General features: G+C 43.6%; 1 protein-coding gene across 15 annotated transcripts in view; it reads left to right on the top strand.

Moving 5' to 3' along the window:
* Nucleotides 1-19,348, top strand: part of DOCK7 (dedicator of cytokinesis 7) — an 84,954-nt gene that overhangs the window by 56,643 nt on the left and 8,963 nt on the right. For 4 of the 15 annotated variants that reach the window (XM_072342681.1, XM_072342673.1, XM_072342669.1 and 1 more), the window contains 21 exons: nt 90-179; nt 1,180-1,275; nt 1,403-1,543; nt 1,712-1,825; nt 2,182-2,352; nt 3,401-3,540; nt 6,721-6,890; nt 7,936-8,090; nt 8,640-8,822; nt 9,286-9,421; nt 10,131-10,227; nt 10,651-10,668; nt 12,310-12,406; nt 13,053-13,187; nt 13,885-14,037; nt 14,463-14,621; nt 14,839-14,939; nt 15,459-15,651; nt 16,196-16,339; nt 16,986-17,117; nt 18,127-18,141. In XM_072342681.1, the coding sequence (XP_072198782.1) occupies nt 90-179; nt 1,180-1,275; nt 1,403-1,543; nt 1,712-1,825; nt 2,182-2,352; nt 3,401-3,540; nt 6,721-6,890; nt 7,936-8,090; nt 8,640-8,822; nt 9,286-9,421; nt 10,131-10,227; nt 10,651-10,668; nt 12,310-12,406; nt 13,053-13,187; nt 13,885-14,037; nt 14,463-14,621; nt 14,839-14,939; nt 15,459-15,651; nt 16,196-16,339; nt 16,986-17,117; nt 18,127-18,141 (2,640 nt within the window). The remainder of the gene's footprint in view (nt 1-89; nt 180-1,179; nt 1,276-1,402; nt 1,544-1,711; nt 1,826-2,181; nt 2,353-3,400; nt 3,541-6,720; nt 6,891-7,935; nt 8,091-8,639; nt 8,823-9,285; nt 9,422-10,130; nt 10,228-10,650; nt 10,669-12,309; nt 12,407-13,052; nt 13,188-13,884; nt 14,038-14,462; nt 14,622-14,838; nt 14,940-15,458; nt 15,652-16,195; nt 16,340-16,985; nt 17,118-18,126; nt 18,142-19,348) is intronic. The other 11 variants (XM_072342674.1, XM_072342682.1, XM_072342677.1 and 8 more) reach the window with 5 other exon arrangements.

Below are 19,348 nucleotides of genomic sequence, written 5' to 3'. Positions count from 1 at the left end.
TTTGTAAACGTACGTTGTCCTTGAGCTGCAAAACCCATCCACAGCAAACTTTAATGTCCTGTCATCATTCATTCATCTCCACTCCGTAGGCTACGGATCGAAGTTGTAATCGTATGTCTTCGCACACTGAGACGTCAAGTTTCTTACAAACATTAACAGGACGGTTACCAACTAAAAAGGTAGATTTCAGTGAAGAAAATTGATGTTGTGGGGCAGGGAGGTCAAGTCATTCTGAAAACGTCTGTTTTATCTATAGCCTGATTCTTTCTGAGGTCATTAGGAACTGCTGTTGCTTAACACCTCTGAACATCCAGGCTGTGGTGAATATGAAGTATTCTGACAGAGTTGAATTGGGAGGAATAAGATCAGGCATAGCTTGTCTGATTTAATGTTCATACTGTTTAGAGCCAAAGTATCTACAGCTTTAAAATAAATCACGAGTAGTGACTAGATGTGTAAATGACACAGCCTTGTGTGCACTATTACGGTGTGTTAGATGGTCAGCACTACAGATGTTTTCTGAACTCAGTTACATAGGTGTTAATCCAGGGTGACTCCAGAAAGTGGAAGGGAGTTGCTTTGGAAGGGCGTTCCCTTTAAGGAGATGAGACCCTACTGAACAACAGCAGAAAGGCAAAATGCCTGACTTTGGTATGATGGACATGTGGTCACTGACAGCGTCCAGCCTGTGGATTGGTACTCCCAAGAAAAGAAATCTAAAAGCTGATTCGTAGCCCCATGTTTCTTTCTTACTGTTTTAAGTCCTTTCTCACAGTAAATGTACATCTTTGTACAAATTGCTTTATATGTCCACTTTTTACTCCTTTTTTTTCCTGCAAAAATCAGACCAGGCAGAAAGGTAGACTTTTAAAATAAATCAATATGAGCACCAAACCTTTTTTTCTTTTGGGTGGGTGAAAAATCCTTTTGACACTTGAAATTCAATTGTGGAGCGAGATGCTTTGGAACGTTTCTCACATTCCATGTCATGACATCATCCTTCATCTTTAGTTGGGGATTTCTTTAAGGGACCACCACTGCTGTCATGTTCCCAGTTCTTATTTTGCTTCATCTCATTGTTTGCCATACTTTCCATGGACCGTGCTCCCATTTCTCATGCAGACTGTTTTGTGAGCTGCTGATGAAGCTTGGACTAACTCTGGATTTGCCTCTGTGTAGCTTTTTCACGAAGAGCTGGCCTTACAGTGGGTCGTGTGCAGTGGGAGCGTGCGGGAGGCAGCCCTGCAGCAGGCCTGGTTTTTCTTCGAGCTGATGGTGAGCAAACTGGAAGCACTTTGCTTATTGCCTTAACATTCATCATTGAAAACACAAACAGCAACAATCGAGTCTCCATCCTGCTGCATTTCCACGAGTGACTCCACTGTAATTTATATTCCTGTAGGTGAAGAGCATGGTGCATCATTTGTATTTTGCTGACAAACTGGATGCTTCGAGAAAGAATCGTTTTCCTGAGCGTTTCATGGATGATGTAACTGCTTTGGTCAGCACAATTGCTGGTGATATAGTCTCTCGGTTCCAGAAGGTAATGACAAACAATTAAAGTGAGCTCAGGTCAGAGCTCAGGCACCAGACCCTACTGTGTTGTTTGCTGATGCCTGGACAAGGAGCTGTCATATGAATACGCTGTATTGCTCTATCACTGCTCAGTGTGTTCTTTGTCATTTTCCATTTTTCTCTTCCTTCACTCCAGGATACAGAAATGGTTGAAAGGCTCAACACCAGTCTTGCATTTTTCCTCAATGATCTATTGTCTATCATGGACAGAGGATTCGTTTTTGGTCTTATTAAGACCTGCTACAAACAGGTGAATGCAGATAAATATTACGACTTAGCTGTGATCCATGGCATAACCTGTTACTGTTCTCTTAGGCAGACAGTGAAGTATAGCCATTTCTGAATTTGCTTGTAAAAATAGGGCTGTTATATACATCTTGTACTGCTGCACGTGCTGTTATTGGCTAGGAGGTGTGTGGCTCCTGCACATCAGGAATTTAATCTGTAGCACAGAGAAATGATGTGAATGGGTTCATGTATTGATATCAAGTTGTTTAATTCTTGCTTTGGAAGCAGTTTTGGGAGCAGCAGTGGGACAAGAGAGCCAGTGCTGCGTTTGTAATCTGCTTTGTTGCTAACTGCAGTCTGATGGGTTAAACTTGCCAGGTGTCTTCAAAGATGTATTCCTTGACAAACCCAAGTAACCTGGCATCTTTGAGGCTGGACTTCCTTCGCATCATCTGCAGCCATGAACACTACGTCACCTTGAACTTACCCTGCAGCCTGCTCACACCGCCTGCATCTCCATCGCCATCTGTGTCTTCAGCAACCTCCCAGGTAGCCTGAAACAAGGTCCCTGTGTGGGAATTCAAGCTGAGCTTTGTTCTGAGGTTGAAATCACAAGAGGTAGATGTATAATCCGTGTTTTCAGTCTCTGCTTGCTATTATTTGTGTGAAGTGTTTATTAACTTCATTCAGGAAAGAACAGGTGAACGGCTGGAAAGCACACAGCAACAGCTCTCACTTGAAAGGCCCCCTTTGCCACTGATGTGCTGGAGAAAGGCTGCAGTAGATGGATGTGAGCTATGGGGACAGGCTCTGGGAACTGTGCAAGGGTTGCAGGCAGTTTGGTTGATGATGTGGCTTTGGCTACAGCAGTTTTGGGTTTACTTCTTCCTGCAACATCTTGAACCTGGAAGCGTCTTTCACATTCAGACTTTGACATCGAAGAGAAGTGTAACAGTTTTTAATTCTGTGTAGGCTTTCACTTGTTTTGACATCTTATTATTGAAAAAAAAAGCCCATATGTGTACCCCTATGGTGTCCACACATCCTTTTGTCCCCAGGCACCTATTCCCTGTCCATGTTATGCATGAGCGTAAATGAGCCATTAAAAAGAGACTTTGTGCAGTGTTACCCTTTTCTTACCAAACAGGGGACTGCCTGTACACTGTAGTGCTGTCCCAACCTGCTCAGAAAAAGTAATTTAAAGTAACAAGTGTTTTGTTCAGGTGGATTAATTAGTGGAAAAATCAATTAAACTGAATCAAGTTAAGGCTTTCTTAAGCCTGAGGAAAAGCATCCATACCTGAGTGAACAGTTTTAACCTATCCACTTTTAAGGATTATTTGGCTTAACTTCCCTAAGGCTGTATTGAGAAGGCACTGATGACAAACAGAATTAAGAGAAGAATTAGAGAGCTTGGATATATTGTAGGTAGGTGTGCCTCGGTCCAAACACAGCATGAAAAAATAGTTTGCCTGGGATTGTGTTTAATTCTGAAAACTGCTTTTGCTGTGTTTTGTAGGCTTTGACTCTCTGTGTTCCAAGGATCCTTTTGATGCAGCTGCTGAAACTTGGTTGTTTGGTGTTGTTTTTTTTTCAGAGTTCTGGGTTCTCCACAAATGTCCAAGACCAGAAGATTGCAAATATGTTTGAATTGTCCGTGCCTTTCCGTCAGCAGCATTACTTGGCTGGGCTTGTGTTAACTGAACTGGCTGTCATTTTAGATCCCGATGCAGAAGGGTAAATCTTTGCAGTTTTTTTTCCTCAAGAGTTTTCTGTAGTTCCCAGTAAATAGTGGATAGCAAGCAAGTTCTGGCCTGGCCAGAATTATGTTATATTTGTGAGCTGAGAGGGTAAGGGACCTGTTCTTTAACGCTGGGAATCCTCTTCTTTTTCCCTGCCCTTCTGTCTCTCAGTTCCTTGGCACTGGCACTGTGAACATGATTTCAATTGCATTTTTCCAGCTGAGGGGGGAAAGAGGTTCAGTCTGGAGCCCCCAGCTCCACAGGGGCACCGCTGGAGCTCCTGCAGGAAAACTGCTTTTGTCAACTGCAACAAAAGAAATAGTTCTGTGTTTAAGAAGTCTTTGTTGCTGGTGCTTTTAAATGTTATGATGCATTTTGCCTGTGGTCCTCTCTGCTCTGTATCAACACAAATTATGCATCACTGAGACCCCCATGGGTTACATAAATAGACAAATAGAGTCAAGTGTGTAGAGTTGGTCACTGACTTGCCTGGCTTGTGGAGCAAATAATGTTCTGAAGTGGGAGTGTAGCCTGTAGTCCTGACATCCAGTCTGTTACTCGTGTTATTTAGGGCTGTTTTCTGCCTTACTCCCTTCAAATGGATTTCAATAGAAATTATTGATTGCTTCTGCAGTCCTAAGTTCTCTCGCAGGCATTTTCTCAAGGTGCACCCAGAAATATCAGCAGAGTCAACAAATACTGATGATTCATGGGTAATTCTGCCCCTTTACCAAGAGGTCTCAGGAGTTAAACATTAATTCTGTTTCTTGTTGGAGAAGAAAGTGATGCCATAAATGAGTGTGTTGTCTTATATATGTGCATAACACGCCATAGTCCCACTTGTTTGTTCTGAAATGGAAAAAGCAGCAAATCTTTACCAATTCACAGACTGCAGAAATCCTATTTGTAGCATAGGAACATCCTACTCTCTGGGTAGAAATCAGGTCCTGTCTCTGATCTCATTTGCTCTTATTTTCACAACCTTTCTTTTCTCACATACCTGCTTTTTTGAGCTGTCACCTTGATGTTCTCAGCCCTTAAGCTTGGACCTGGGTGCTTATCTTTGTCCAGCTGCACAGAGGAGCTGTCAGAATGTTTTTGCTTGCGTCCACTAGAGAGACAGCTCCTATCTGGGGCTCTCTGTAGACAGCAAAAGCCCACTGATACCAGTGCAATTCTGGAAATCCCTTTTAATCAAAGGCTCCTGGATTTTGGTGAAGATGTGTATCAATAATGCATTTATTTGTTACAGTTTTTCCAGAATGGCTTGTGCTTTGCAGCTTATTGGCTCTTCCACTGAAAAGGAAAGACTGCAGTGCTGTGTTGCCTAGAGGCAATGGTTTGGTTACATCCCTCTGTGTTAGGTGCTGTACAATAACACAGCATGTCACAGTCCTCCTCCAGAGCACCTGTAGTCTAAAAGAGGGGACAGCACGTGGATTAAACAAGGTAGTGAGTCAGCCCAGGCAAACAGACCTTGAACAGATTTTCCTGGCTGACAGCACTGCGATGTCTTGATTATTCAATGGTAATAACAATTACTGCTCATTTCATAGTGTCTGCGTTGACTTTGTTGACTGACATTACAGGACAGATATGAAAGAATCAGATTTGACCCTGGATATTCACCAGCAAAAGTCAGTTTTGCAGAGGTGTGCACTGTTGACACAGATCCAAGGCTGAGATGTCAGAGGGGCCAGTGCAGGGCGGGCAGCAGGATCACTTCTTTGCGTTATCAGATGGAAAGATAAGCAGGTCATATTTCGTCCTCCATACAGATTGATCCTGTACCCCTTTTGTTCAGGAAAAGGGAAGAAGAGACTCATGTAGCCCTGGGTTTTAATTACACTGCATTGTTTGAACATGCTTTCCCTGCGCTTAGTTCCATTGCCTGCAGGATAGCTTGCTTCCAGCTATTCAAGTGCTACCTAGATGCCACTCCTTCAAAATAATACAAAGCTTTTTCTTTGAAGGTTGTGCTGACAGTTATTTAAATAAGCATTTCCTTCCCAGCTGTTTAGGATCTCATTGATAATGACAAGGCAGTTGTAGGATTTATCTTGGTGTGATGTGAAAAACACAGAGAGAAATGTAGTTTCACTTAGCTGATATCTTCCTAACCTATACTGGTGTCTTTGTAACCACTTTAAACCCACAACAATCCAGTCAGATCCTCTCGTCTTTTTTAACCAGAACTCAACTCTACTTTTCAGGTAAAATGGATACTGCCTGAATTTCGGCTCTTGTTTTAATACCACAGGTCTGAACACTGAAGCTTATGTTTTGCTACTGCATCATGTATGAGCTTCTTTGGCTGCTTTGTGCATGGGGTAGAGTTGTTGCGTTGGACTGGTTTGCCTCCAGAAGTAAATAGCAAATGCTATTTGCTCTGGGAGAGTTTGCCCTCTGTATGGTGGCTGAGGGGACTGAGAGGAGCAGGGTGAGTTCTCAGGAGTCAAAGGGGTTTATGTTCATAAGGCATGAGCACCAGTAGGCTTACACATAGTGTTCTGCAAGAGGGAATGGTGCTTGGGCCCTGCCATTGTTTGCATCTTAATAATGAGGAAGGCCATTTCTTGCTGGGCTTTTCCTTCTGCCCCTCAAATTCTCTGACATTTTGCATTCAGCCGCTGAGCAGTAGTCTGTTTCAGTTGAATAATTGCATGGGGATTCAGGAAACTGAGGCAGAATCTTCCTGATCATCCTATGAAAGCGATGTTCTGCTTTAGGAGGGCTTTTCTCTCTGTACATGGAGTTAAACAGAAACAGAAAAGTGCGCTACAAATGATTTCAGTAAACCCACTCTCAAATTTCTCTCCCCATCCTCTGTATTTCGCCATTTCTTTTAGCATTCTTCAGTTGACCCAGTACAGCAGCACTGCAGAGCTGGGGCTTTGTATGGAAAACATGAGAGTGCTCGCATCATGCAAGGTGTGCACCTCAGCAGGATGTTTCTGTACCTCTTATATGGCACGGTCAGAAGCCAGCCATTAGTAAAACCCTTGGGTGATCAAAGAAGGTGTGCAGTGACAGTTTATGTGAAGTTAAAAATAAAAACTAGGATTTCTTTCTTTTTTTCTTTCTTTTTTTTTTTCCCCCAAATCCACTCAGTTACAAAATACAGTTTGCTTTGAAGATATTAACTAATCTGCGTGACCCAACTCTCTTTTAACAGTTTATTTGGATTGCATAAGAAGGTCATCAATATGGTACACAACTTACTGTCCAGTCACGACTCGGACCCGCGGTACGCTGACCCGCAGGTAAAGGCCCGGGTGGCAATGCTGTATCTACCTCTGATTGGTGTGATCATGGAAACGGTGCCTCAGCTCTATGACTTTACAGGTATTCCATATTCTGTGCTATGGGCATATGTTCAGCTGCTCACAGAGTTTTGAGTGTTTCTTTTTTAGAACAAATTCTGTTGGTTCTAAAACAAGTCCCCTTACTGTTGGATGAGGTCGTTTGTACTTCTGAAGTATAATAACTTCAATGTGTTTCCACATGCATCTCCTAAAGTGCACTTGCAAAAGCGTCAATGACTGAACACTCAAAGCTGCATTTGGCCACTTGTTTGCATAAAGTGAAAAGCTATCAGTGCATTTTAATTGCTATCTGTGTAAGCCTGGCCTGTCTCTGCTCTGACCTGATTCAAAAGTCATCCCATATACTGTGAAAGGCTCAGAACAATTAGAATCATAGAGTGGCCTGGGTTAAAAAGGGCCCCCTGCTTTGTGCAAGGTCACCAACCAGCAGACCAAGCTGCCCAGAGCCACATCCAGCCTGGCCTTGAATGCCTGCACGGATGGGGCATCCAAAGCCTCCTTGGGTAACCTGTTCCAGTGTGTCACCATCCTCTGTGTAAAAAAGTTCCTCCTAAGATCCAACCTAAAGCTCCCCTGTCTCAGTATAAAACCATTCTCCCTTGTGCTATTACTATCCACCCTTGTAAACAGCCTTTCCCCCTCCTGTTTATATGCTCTCTGCAGAGAAGCAGAGGTGGGATGTGTCAGCTCAGGGCAGGGTGTCTGGTCCAAAGTAGTTTGGGATTTGGAGTCCTTGCCATCCTTTGAGTTTAATGGCACAGCAAAGCAAAGAGTAAGGTTGTGGTGTTTGTATTCAAGGGAGTGAAAAGTCTATTTTCAAAAGCATTCTAGATGTTGAGGTTGCAGAGATTGCTTTTGAAAACTGTTGTTGTCTTAGCTTTGCATAATCCCAAATAATAGTAAGCCTTGTTTACTTTCAGGACGCTATCAGTGGGTGTGATATTTCCCGGTTTGCCTTGCTAGATGGTTCAATGAAACAAGCACTGTGGAGGGAGGCTGGGGTTGAGTTTGGGAATTAATGTGTAGAGTTTGGGGATTAACCAGGATGTGTGTGTTTCTGGCAGAGAGTCACAATCAGCGAGGGAGGCCAAGCTGCGTTGCTGCTGATGATTATGAAGGCGAGAGTGGAAGCATGATAAGCCAGACAGTTGCCATGGCAATCGCAGGGACATCGGTCCCTCAGCTCACCAGGCCCAGCAGTTTTCTACTCACCTCATCGGTACAAAACTATCCCTGCCTATTCCTTGACCCTCACCCTGTGTCAATAAGTCAATATTGACACGTGCACGCCCTGTAGGGCTGATCAGTGAGCAGCAGAGATTTGTATCAGTTTGTAGCTGGGTGTTGTAGAAGGTGAAAGACAAGGGAAACTAATCACTTTTGCATGTTGTTGTGCCTGTCTCATTGGGGTTATAAGTGTCAGGCAGGGATGAGAATCAACAAACCTCAGAAAAGGTAAGAATTTTCCGATCAAGAATCTCTGTTTCTGGAACAATTGCATAAAAGCTCTGTGAATTACAATGGTTGTTATAAGTTCTAAGCAAAAATTCTTACCACATCCAAGTTTCACTTAGCTGAAGATGTAAATAGGCCATTTCCCTTGTTCTGTGCACAGTTCTAGCAGACCCTTCCATTTCTCCCTATTCACTTCTGTTCCTACCTGACAGTTATTTAGGTCCGAGTAGTACCTTGTGGAAATCCTTTCAGTGGTGACTGAGACATTAGGACATGAAATCCAGTGTTTCAGATGTCTTGTCCTGTCTTTTAGAGCGGCAGGCAGCACTCCACCTTCTCAACAGAGTCCAGCCGCAGCCTTCTGATCTGTCTCTTGTGGGTGCTCAAGAACGCAGATGAAAGTGTCTTACAGAAGTGGTTCACAGACCTGTCAGTGCTGCAGCTCAATCGCCTGCTGGATTTGCTTTATCTTTGCGTATCCTGTTTTGAATACAAGGTACTGGTATTTAAACCTCCTGAAGTTTCTTCTAAGGCTCGCAGAGAAATATTACACTCCCATCTTTTGTACAACCCCAGAAAGGCATTTCCTGCTCTCTCAGTATTTCCTGTAATCTAAATCCCATGGCTAAGCACTTCTCTGTGCAGCCTCTGGCCTTCTTCCATGTTTACTTTTCAACCATGCAAGTGTTTGTGTCTCATTTCTTACCTAGCTTGTGTTGCTTGCCACTCATCTGGAAACTGCAGCAAAGTAAAGGAGATATCTCTTGGCCATTTTGCTTGCTCCCAGCCATAAGAGAGCTTTTTGAAGTGCTGCTGGGTCTGGGTAGATTATCTAGTTAGCAACTAGACCTGTGTTTCTTCCTATCTCTCTTTATACAGGAATGGTATTTTGAGTTGTTACGCTTAGTAAATAATCCAAATCGAAAGCCTCTTCTCTCACTGTCATTTGAAACTTGCAGGGCAAGAAAGTGTTTGAAAGAATGAACAGTCTGACGTTCAAGAAGTCAAAAGACATGAGAGCCAAGCTTGAAGAGGCTATTTTGGGAAGCATAGGAGCAAGGCAGGAAATGGTCCGAAGAAGCAGAGGACAATTAGGTAAGAAAAGACATCTTCTGCACTCTACCCATTTATCAAAAGCTGCTGCTCCCTTCCCTAAATGGCCCAGGGATTAGGACAAGAATCAGCTTGGGTTCAGTTTCCTACTCTGCCAGAGGCTTCCTGATACCTGTGAGCCACTCATTGTGGGCTATATTGAATAAATAGTTTAGAGACATAACTAATGAGTCATTTCAGAGGGTTAAGGACCTTTGTACTTTTCTTTTTTCCCCTAAATCTGACCTGGTTGCCTTTATCCCTTATCTGGGATGTTGCGTGGTGAAATTTCCCTGCCCTCCCAGAAGTGACAGTAAAGACAGAAAGTCTGTGAAACAGGAAGTGGGATCTCAGCACCATCCTGAAGACATCGCTGCCTTCAGCTGACAGACAGTAATGTCAGATTGCTGAACCTAGGCCAATGAGTAGTCCAAAGAAGTGGCTTCTCAGCAACCCTGATAGTTACCTCTCAGCAGTCTGTCTTGGTTAGCTGAGGCTTGGGTGAAAATGACTGCATGTGAAGTTACCTCTCGTGGTGCTTAGCACTGACAGTTAGAGGCCATATAAACATCAGGGGTCTGAGTGCCACAGCTCTGGATCTAAGGGATAAGTTATAGCTTGCTGTCAGCCTGTTGCTTGTGAATGATGTAGAGCTGCTACTTAAAATATATATATATTAAATTACTATTATGATTTTAATATTATACTACAGAGAGAAGTCCTTCTGGGAGTGCTTTTGGAAGTCAAGAGAATTTGAGATGGAGAAAGGATATGACTCACTGGCGTCAAAACACAGAGAAGCTTGACAAGTAACTCTGCCTTATCCTTCTGTTTTAACCATTTCACAGTGCCTGTGGGAGTGCAGGGTCTCTCAGTCCACTTAGCTTTTGTGTGAGCCTGTTTGAGCCCTCCACTGGAGCAGGTCTGGCAGTGTACATATAGATTTTTGCCTAAGACTGCCCTGTCTTAACTCTTATTTTCCATCATTCCTTACTTTCTCAATACTTTTGAATGAGATTTAACAAGACTAGTGCCGTTCATGGCCTTCTAAAAATCCTGCAGTAAGTTGTAATTTAGAGAGAAGATTCACGAACAATGTTCACAGGTAGCATATATATCCCATGTCAATTTCCTTTATTACGTAAGAGCATTCTGGAGTTGTCAAAGCTCGCTTTCCTTTCCTGCCCTAATCCATCACTTTGATTGTTTTTCCACATGTGCTGTGCTTTTAGAAGCCACAAACCAGCCAGGTACTGTAGTGTTGGTGTGCAGTTCTTATAAATTGCCATTTATACATCTGCAGACTCAATCATCACAGTCTTGTTTGTGATGCTTGGCAGAAGTTTTCAGTGTGCGTGTGTGTGTGTGCAACCGGTTGGAATGAGCTCTTCTTGCTTATTACGCCCTTTTCCTTTATAATTCCCTCTTCTAATGTTGTTTAATCTGGAAGGCTCAGGAGTTGTGTTTGAGCTTTGCAGTGCACGTTTTCTGTTTCCTTAAATTGCAACCTGCAGTCTCCATCCTCCCAGCAATGGAATTATTCCTAATCCCAGGAAAGTAGTCTCAGCCCAAGTAAAGCCCTGATGAAACTGAGGAGCCGGGTCCTCAGCCTGTTGGAAGTCAGGCCAAATTTTACCCACAAAGATATAGTGACGCTTCTTGGATTTGAAAGTACATCTTTACAGCTTCTCATTATTTGGTCTGACACAGAAGTTTAGGTCTCCTGTTATGTCAAGTAGTGGCTGCAATCTGGCTGAGGCATCAGGAAAGCCAGATCAGCGGTATGTTTTAACCTCCTGACAAAGTGATGTAGGTATAAATCTCACCACGTTCAACTCCAGAGCCATGGGCACTTATAGTGGATTAAATCTTGGCCTGCAGAATGTATCATTTCACTATCGATACAGGGTCTGGGCCCCTCTCTTTAGCCCAGAAGTGTCAGGTACCAAAACCTTTGTGTTCTGGAGACTGAGGAGCAGATAATGAATATATGAGCCAGCTCCCATGGGAGGCAGCGTGGCATGGGAGTGTTGCTGCAATACAGGTTCCAGGAACACATCCAGGCGAGACAGCTCCATTCTCCTTGGTGTGTGCTCAGTACTCTGCATCACACCCCCAGTGCCACTTGGCCTGGCTTGAGTCTGTCAGAGATGGCAGACTACCTGTGTAGGGCAAGCTGTAGCTGAGCCCTTTAAATATTGCACTGGGGCTTTGCCAAGTGCAGCTCCTGTCACTGAAATGAGGTGGTTTCTGTTGAATTCCTGAGGGTGTGAGTGGGGATATGAACTTTGTCAGCCTTTTGAGGGAATTGAGTGGCTGGTATTTAATGGGAAGGTTGTGTATGTTTTTTATTTGTGGCATGGAAGATATTCTTCAGAAGCTGTAATGTAATGTAGTGTAAGAGGGCAGAGATCACACCTCCACAGTGTGCACTCTGCACTGCAACCAGTCTGGCTGCTGGGAACAAAGTGCATCAATACCAGCTCGTGTAGCACCACCGTGTGTCCATAGCCTACAACATGAAACCATTCGTTCTGTTCCTGGTTTCGCTGTTGCATGCCTTACAATGCTACTAAACCAGTTTGAGTTGGACTTTGATTCTAAACGCTTGTTGTCTTACTGGGAGAGTAATGGAGTGTCAGAAAGTAGTGTGATCTTTCCTGAGCATGATGAACGTAAATCACCTGTAAGTTTGTATGTGTGAAAAAAGCAAGTCCTTCTTCCTGTCCTCTTAATGGATACATTAAAGTATCTTTGTAGTGTTGTCCAGCAATAAGTATGTTATTGTGATCAGGAGGTTCCTGCCAATGAGAAAATATTTTCAAGTGGAGAATGCGTGGGTTTACTTCTTTAGCAGGAGGTAATTTTATTGCTTTCTTTTCTCTGAATAGATCACGAGCAGAGATAGAACATGAAGCACTTATTGATGGAAATCTTGCAACAGAAGCAAATCTAATTATTTTGGATACACTAGAGATAGTTGTACAGGTAAGGATCCATTAGGATCACCTGGCTGTACAGCAGTTCGTTAAATAGAACCTTCCTGCCATTCTGACTGCCTGAACACTGTCAGAACTGTTCAGGTCTGCTGCTGCAGCAGGAAGGATTGTAATGCCTCTCCTCGTGCTCAGCCCTTTACAATATGGTTTTTCATTACTGTAGCTTCCTTCAGATGTTTTGAAAATTGTTCCTTTTTTTGTAGTATAAGAAGAATTTGTTTATAAAACTCTGTTAACAAACAGTAAAAATTGGCTACTATTGCCCTATTGCAACAAATTCTTCTGGTTCCTTCCCAAATCTGCCTGAAGTCATTCAGTTCCAGGCCAGTCTCCTGTGTCTGTACACATTGGCACAGTTCAGGAGAGCCTCCAGGCTCCTCGCTCTGGGTACAAAATCTGTTTCCTCTTTACCCACTGGTGAGCGTGGACATACAGCAGTTTTGTGTCATTCCATCTCCTTCAGCTCATGGGTCAGATTTCCATCACCCGGAGCTGATTCGGAAATGTGACTGTTACACAGGCTCAGCAAAGCGGGCAATTTTTCCATGCTGAAGGGGGTTTTCAGCAGGGTTATTGCAGCTCCCCCAGGAGGTTTGCTTGTGCTTGTATGACCCTTGGTTTGCTTTTGCCTGCAGACTGTTTCTGTGACAGAGTCCAAAGAGAGTATCCTCGGCGGGGTGCTGAAGGTGCTTCTGCACAGCATGGCCTGCAACCAAAGTGCACTTTATCTCCAACACTGCTTCGCAACACAGAGAGCTTTGGTCTCAAAGGTGAATTCTCTGCCGATGCTATAATATATCCTGAGCAGCGCTGATGGAGGATGGGGCTGTTTTTTCCCTTTACATTATTGTCACTTTACCAAACATGTATTGTTTTGTGCAGGACTAATTTTCAGGAAATGGGATATCTCAGGATGGATAAAACCCAAACGGTTTTTGCTATCGAGGTCCTCTATTTATGCACTTTGGGTTTGATAGCTGTGCACAGAGGTGCAGTTCACAAGGAGGGAGTGTGGTGTGGGTTCCTGCTGGCAAGCAGATGAACTTAGCCAGCAGACAGCACAAAGAGCAGCTGAAATTAAGGATGAATCTCACTTAGAATTGGTTGTTTTTTTTTTTTACTTGAACCATAATTTGAACTTTGGTTCTGTATATGTACTGGGAATAGCCCAAAGGTTAAGCTTGAGTTTTTGGAATCAATGTGAATCAGAATCAGTTTAAACGTGTAGATGCAGGAGCAAGGAGTGGTGGGGTAGGTACGATGAATTGTCTTCCAGTGTTGCCAGTGACTGTTTCTCTCTAACTGCATAAGTGAAGTGGTTCAAACCAGCATAATTCCCCTCAAAGCTGAGAGGATCGATCTTCCTCTACTGCTGGTGCATGCTTGCAAGGATCACCTTGGCCTTCATGTCTGAGTGCTTGTTTCTGTCTGTCCAGGCAGTAGTTTTCTCATGTGCTGTTTTTCCAGTTCCCTGAGCTGCTGTTTGAAGAGGAGACTGAGCAGTGCGCAGATCTGTGCCTGAGGCTCCTGAGACACTGTAGCAGCAGCATCAGCACAATACGGTCACACGCGAGTGCCTCGCTCTACCTACTGATGAGGCAAAACTTTGAGATTGGGAATGTGAGTATCCTGCTGCACTTCATTAGGTTATTATATGGGAACTGGTTGGGGACCTCTGGATGGAGCACCGTGTATCCATTCATGTGAAAGAAAGGCTGTTAGAGGGCTTATCAGCAAGACAAGCATGAAAATGAGTTAGAAATACTGGGATTTTGTTTCCCTCCAGATGTTAGTAATTTCTAATTAGATGTTAGGTTTACTAACTCACATGTGCTTCAAAGTGTTAAGGAAGTTCTCAGCCTCAGCTCTTCCAGTTGTCATTTTGCAAGTAGCCGCGTGCCTGTCTGTCACAAAGTGCTCACAAGGCATGCCATGAGCATGCTGAGCAGCAGAACTGGAGCGATCCACTGACCATGGGCCCAGGGACTGATAGCAGTGAGTGCACAGTATTGACAGGTTGTTGAAACACAGTTTCTCTGTTGCAGAACTTTGCCAGGGTGAAAATGCAGGTGACGATGTCTCTCTCATCCCTGGTGGGAACATCCCAGAATTTCAATGAGGAATTTTTACGACGTTCCTTGAAGACTATTTTAACGTATGCTGAAGAAGATCTGGAACTTAGAGAGACAACGTTTCCTGATCAGGTAAAAGAACCACGGGATAAGTGACATTTTTAAGTTCATTTGCAGCCTGGAAGGATTTATGTACTTTTTTGTGACCTGAGTACATCAAACCCTGATCCTTGATTAACTCTGACAATGATGTAAGCACACAAAGGCTCAGAGCCGCTGTGGCCCTGCCATAGCAGTAAGTAGCTTGATTCCCATTGTCACTTCATCACAGCAGTGTATTTTTTTACAGGTCCAAGATCTAGTGTTCAACCTCCACATGATCCTCTCTGACACAGTTAAAATGAAGGAGCACCAGGAGGATCCGGAAATGCTAATTGACCTGATGTACAGGTAGAGTCCGTTCTCATTGCACAGCAGGGACAGTAGATGTCAGTGTCCAGCTGCTGTTTGAAGCAAAGTTTAGTACTTACAGCACTTCTGTATTTAGAGCTCTGAGTGTTGTGCTGCTGTGAATCTTGATTGTGCATTTGGCAATCATTTTGCTTCATAATTAAAGCTTGTTTTGCACTGCTTGCCATGATTCACGTCACCTAATATAAACACAGCTAATTGCTCTTTGGTTTTGGACTCAGATGTTCATTTGAGCCCTTACGGAGCATAGCTTTGGAGCAGTGATGCTGCAGTTCCAGTTTGCAGGTGAAATATGAAATTTAGACATGAGCTTCAGCAGTCACCCTTGGAAGCAGTGTGCCATCTCTAGGTAAATCCAGTTGCTTGCCCACCAGTAGCTAGCTAAGAAATCTTTGAAGTGATTGTTACTTAAACATCAATAACTGCATACTAATTGCAGAGTTTCTGTGTGTGGTTATTTTTTTTCCCCTCTCTTTTTGTTTTCCTGTTTCTAACTAGGATTGCAAAGGGCTATCAGAATTCCCCTGACCTGCGCTTGACCTGGTTACAGAACATGGCTGGAAAACACTCAGAGAGGAGCAATCATGCAGAGTCAGCACAGTGTTTGGTCCACTCTGCAGCCTTGGTGGCTGAATATCTGAGCATGCTTGAAGACCGAAAGTACCTCCCTGTAGGATGCGTTACGTTTCAGGTAGAGGTTGTCTTCTGTAGTGTATTTAGGGGTTTTGTCACTTCTGATAAGATACAAAGCATCTCCCATATGCCAGATATTCACACTGCATTCACTCTGTTTATTTTGAGGATAACGCATCGTAACAAGTTCTCAAAACAACTAAGCTTGAACACAGCTTGATTCCCCTGAGCCTCACATCTGTGGGCTGAATGAATCCAATTGCGTTTATTTCTTCATTGAAGTTATATTTCTTTACCAACTGTTTAGTCCAGTCACTGTGATGTGAGCGCAGTTGTTCTGAAGTGACTTATGGAAGGGGTTCCTGTGACTGACATTAGGCAGGGCAAACAGGCACAGAGTCAGCTGTGAACACATGGGCCACTCCAGTCAGTTTCAGTGTGTGCTGAAGTACCCTGTTGTTTTAGAAGGACATGGAACAAAAAGCACATGGTGGCTGCTGCTTTAAACATTGTTGGATTTCATTGAAAATCATCAAGCTTTCAAAGTGTTGAATGTCATTTAAACTGAGAACAATTTTTTTACCTGTGTTATGTCTCCTTAGAACATATCTTCTAATGTTTTGGAAGAGTCAGCAGTTTCTGATGATGTTGTGTCACCAGATGAAGAAGGGATCTGTTCTGGAAAGTATTTCACAGAAGCAGGGCTGGTGGGACTGCTGGAGCAGGCTGCAGCATCTTTCTCCATGGTAGAAGACTTTAATTTCTTTACCTCTCTCCTTCTCCTGGGCAACGTAATGGGAAATGTCTTCTCTGTGAGACTGTATAGCTCCGTTATAACCACTCAGTTCACGTGGAGCATTGGGAGTTTGAGCTGCTCAAGACAGCTCAGTTTGCCCTTTCAAGTGAACTGCAGTGAGTGGGACCTTTTTGGTGTCCTAACATCTGTCACTTCAACACTGCACATTTTGGAGCTCACAGCAGCAGATAAAGGCTGTACTAGTTTTCCTCCTATTCAAAGTGGGTAGGCTGAGAGCTTTGTGCGAGCAGTGTTAGTGTGCTGGTGGTATGTATCCATCAGAAACAACTGGAAGCAGGTGAATTGTATCCTACAAAGAAGTATAAAATATTCAGTGGGTTTAAGTACAAGCAGCAGTAACTCTGTAGCAGAGTTAGACTTAGCTGGCTAAGTTGGATGGTGCGTTATCTCTTTACATGGATCATCTCCATCAGAGAAATAGGTATATTGTAAGGAAAAGGTGCTGACTACCCCACAGTGCCTTTTGGTGTGTGGGCCACTTTGTTTCTTTTGCAGTCTTAAAATGTGAGTGCTGGTGGTACGTATCATTCTTGCTGCTGAACTGATGGAGCGATCTGATGGCCCTTGTTTTTCAGGCTGGCATGTACGAAGCAGTTAATGAGGTTTACAAAGTCCTTATTCCTATTCATGAAGCTAACAGAGATGCCAAGAAGCTATCTACTATTCATGGTAAACTCCAAGAAGCGTTTAGCAAGATCGTCCACCAGGTAATGATTTGGATTTTCAGCTGCAGTCTGAATTGGGATCAAACAAAAACTGCCCACCAAGGAAAAAAAAAACGTTTTAATAGATTACATGAGAGCTGCCAAATGGTGATCCGCAGCAAATGCAAGGATCACTAACTGGAGTTTTCTCTCTCTCTGTGTATTTGACTTGAGAAACATGGGAGAACATCACCTACCAGGTTTTATTGTAACTGCAGAATTATCCGAGAGTTAAGAAGTTCCAACCACGTGCCAGTTAATTCTTTCAGATGCTGTTTTAAAATGTATTTTGCATGCTCTGTTTCTGGGAGAATCGCTGTTTCTTGCCTTTAGCCTGGTAGGTAACGCTGAGAAATGTTGGAAGTTTTATTTGCCTATTAACGTGGTGGCTACGTTGTTGGAAGAATCTTTGTGAACTTAGTTGGTGCAGAACCCAGCAGGATAGGTGCTGAGCATTTGATGGGAGACGTCAGACTTTACCAGCCTTCACAAAGCCCAACAGACCTCAGCTAAGCAGGGGATGAGAGCACTTGGCAACGTTCTAGAAGCTTCTAGGAGATATTTGATGGGTGCCTGCCTTCATTGCAGGCAAACACGGGCTTGGCAGACCCTCCTTCACTATGTGCCAGTGCTATTCTGAGCCCCCACCCCAGCCAGCTTTCTGGCTGTGGGCTGCTTAGTACAGTTGTCTGTTGGTGTAGTTACCCCTATGCTAACAGTAGATGTCAGTCAGTGCATCAACTCCATGGGATCCAGCTGGTGTTCGGCAGCTGAGGGCCTGATTGTTTTCTCTGTGTTCTGGCACTGCCAGATTTGTGAGGTTAAATGAACCAATAAGGGGCAATCACTGGGTGTCGTTCTGGATCAGAGAGGTCTGTTTTGGTTGCACGATGTCTTAAAATCATTGAAACCATTTCAAGTTTATACTGCCTTACATTGATGATCATGTTTTGGCCTTTGGACCTTTTTTTTTTGTTTCTGTGACATGCGCTTTTTACTTTTTATTACACAGAGTACTGGCTGGGAGGTAGGTAACTCCATTTAGTTAGTAAAGAACACTAATAGATTTATCAGATGACTCACGCCAATGCTTGCCCACATGTGCTAGTTGTGGGTATTTCTGTTGCTGTCTGCTGTTAAAACTGAATTCATTAACCAAAGAAATACCAATAAACCGATTGTGGTTGTAGTAGGAAATTCTTCATAAGAAGCTGTAGGTAGTGCATGGATGCTGATGTATTCCACTAATGAGGTTCTTTGGTGAATGAGCCACTGTATCATCACTAGTTTGTTTTTATAATTCGTTTATACTTCTTTCCATCAGCATCAACATCCCTTCATACCATATTTTCACCCCACCCACAGGGGTCGATTTAAGCAATAATGCTCAGAGGTGCTGGAAAAAAAAAAAGCTTTATTGCATGTGCAAGATGTGTCTCAGACAAGAGGCTCCTTTATGCTGTTCGTTTAAGAACAATCAATTCATTAAGTAGCTTTATCTGGCAGTAAAACAGCACAGTTGTGTTAACTGGAGTCAGTTTCGCTGCTTCCATTTTTGTAGAGGCTGGTTGTTCCCATTTCTGCAGCACACACCATGAGAACCACGTGTTGGCTCAGAAACAAGCGGAGCAGTCAGCTTCATCTGATGCTGCACCCAGCACAGGGGGTTGGATCAGTGAGGGCCCAGCCCAGCTGACACAGTTGGTACATGAGAGTCAAGAAGTCACAGAAGAAACTCTGAATGTTTCATGAGTGTGGTACCGCATTATTGGCATAGCATTCAGCTGCCCAGCTAGTCTCTGCTTTTCTGTCAATCAGGAGACTTAGTGTGAGCCATCTCACCCCAAGTTTCCAACACAGGAGAGCATTTTTAAGCCCATGCCGCCTGAACTGGGGCCAAGATCAAAGTTCCTTTGCCTTGTGTGACAAATAATGTGGGCTGATGTAAATCATCTGCTTGCTCCTGTGAGAAGTCCCAGCAGGTGAGACTTGGAGTACGTCATAGGAGTGTAAACCATCCACATCCAATAGCCAGTGCACGTGAAGGCCTGTGAGCATCTATCTTGATTAGTCTGCCCCTAAATCGACCCCTGAAGAAAATCCTGTCATTGGTTATGGTTCTAACATCACTCAGTCATGTTTTATTGCATGGTAAAAGACACCCATGGTTTATGTTCTCGTCTGTCATCGTGCTCTTTCATTGCCACACTTTCCTGATCTTTGTGCTTCGTAGC

Source organism: Excalfactoria chinensis, chromosome 8, assembly GCF_039878825.1.
Source record: "Excalfactoria chinensis isolate bCotChi1 chromosome 8, bCotChi1.hap2, whole genome shotgun sequence".
Classification (NCBI taxonomy): domain Eukaryota; kingdom Metazoa; phylum Chordata; class Aves; order Galliformes; family Phasianidae; genus Excalfactoria; species Excalfactoria chinensis.
Note: the sequence above shows the minus strand (reverse complement) of the source record. Positions and strands in the feature narration are given on the sequence as shown.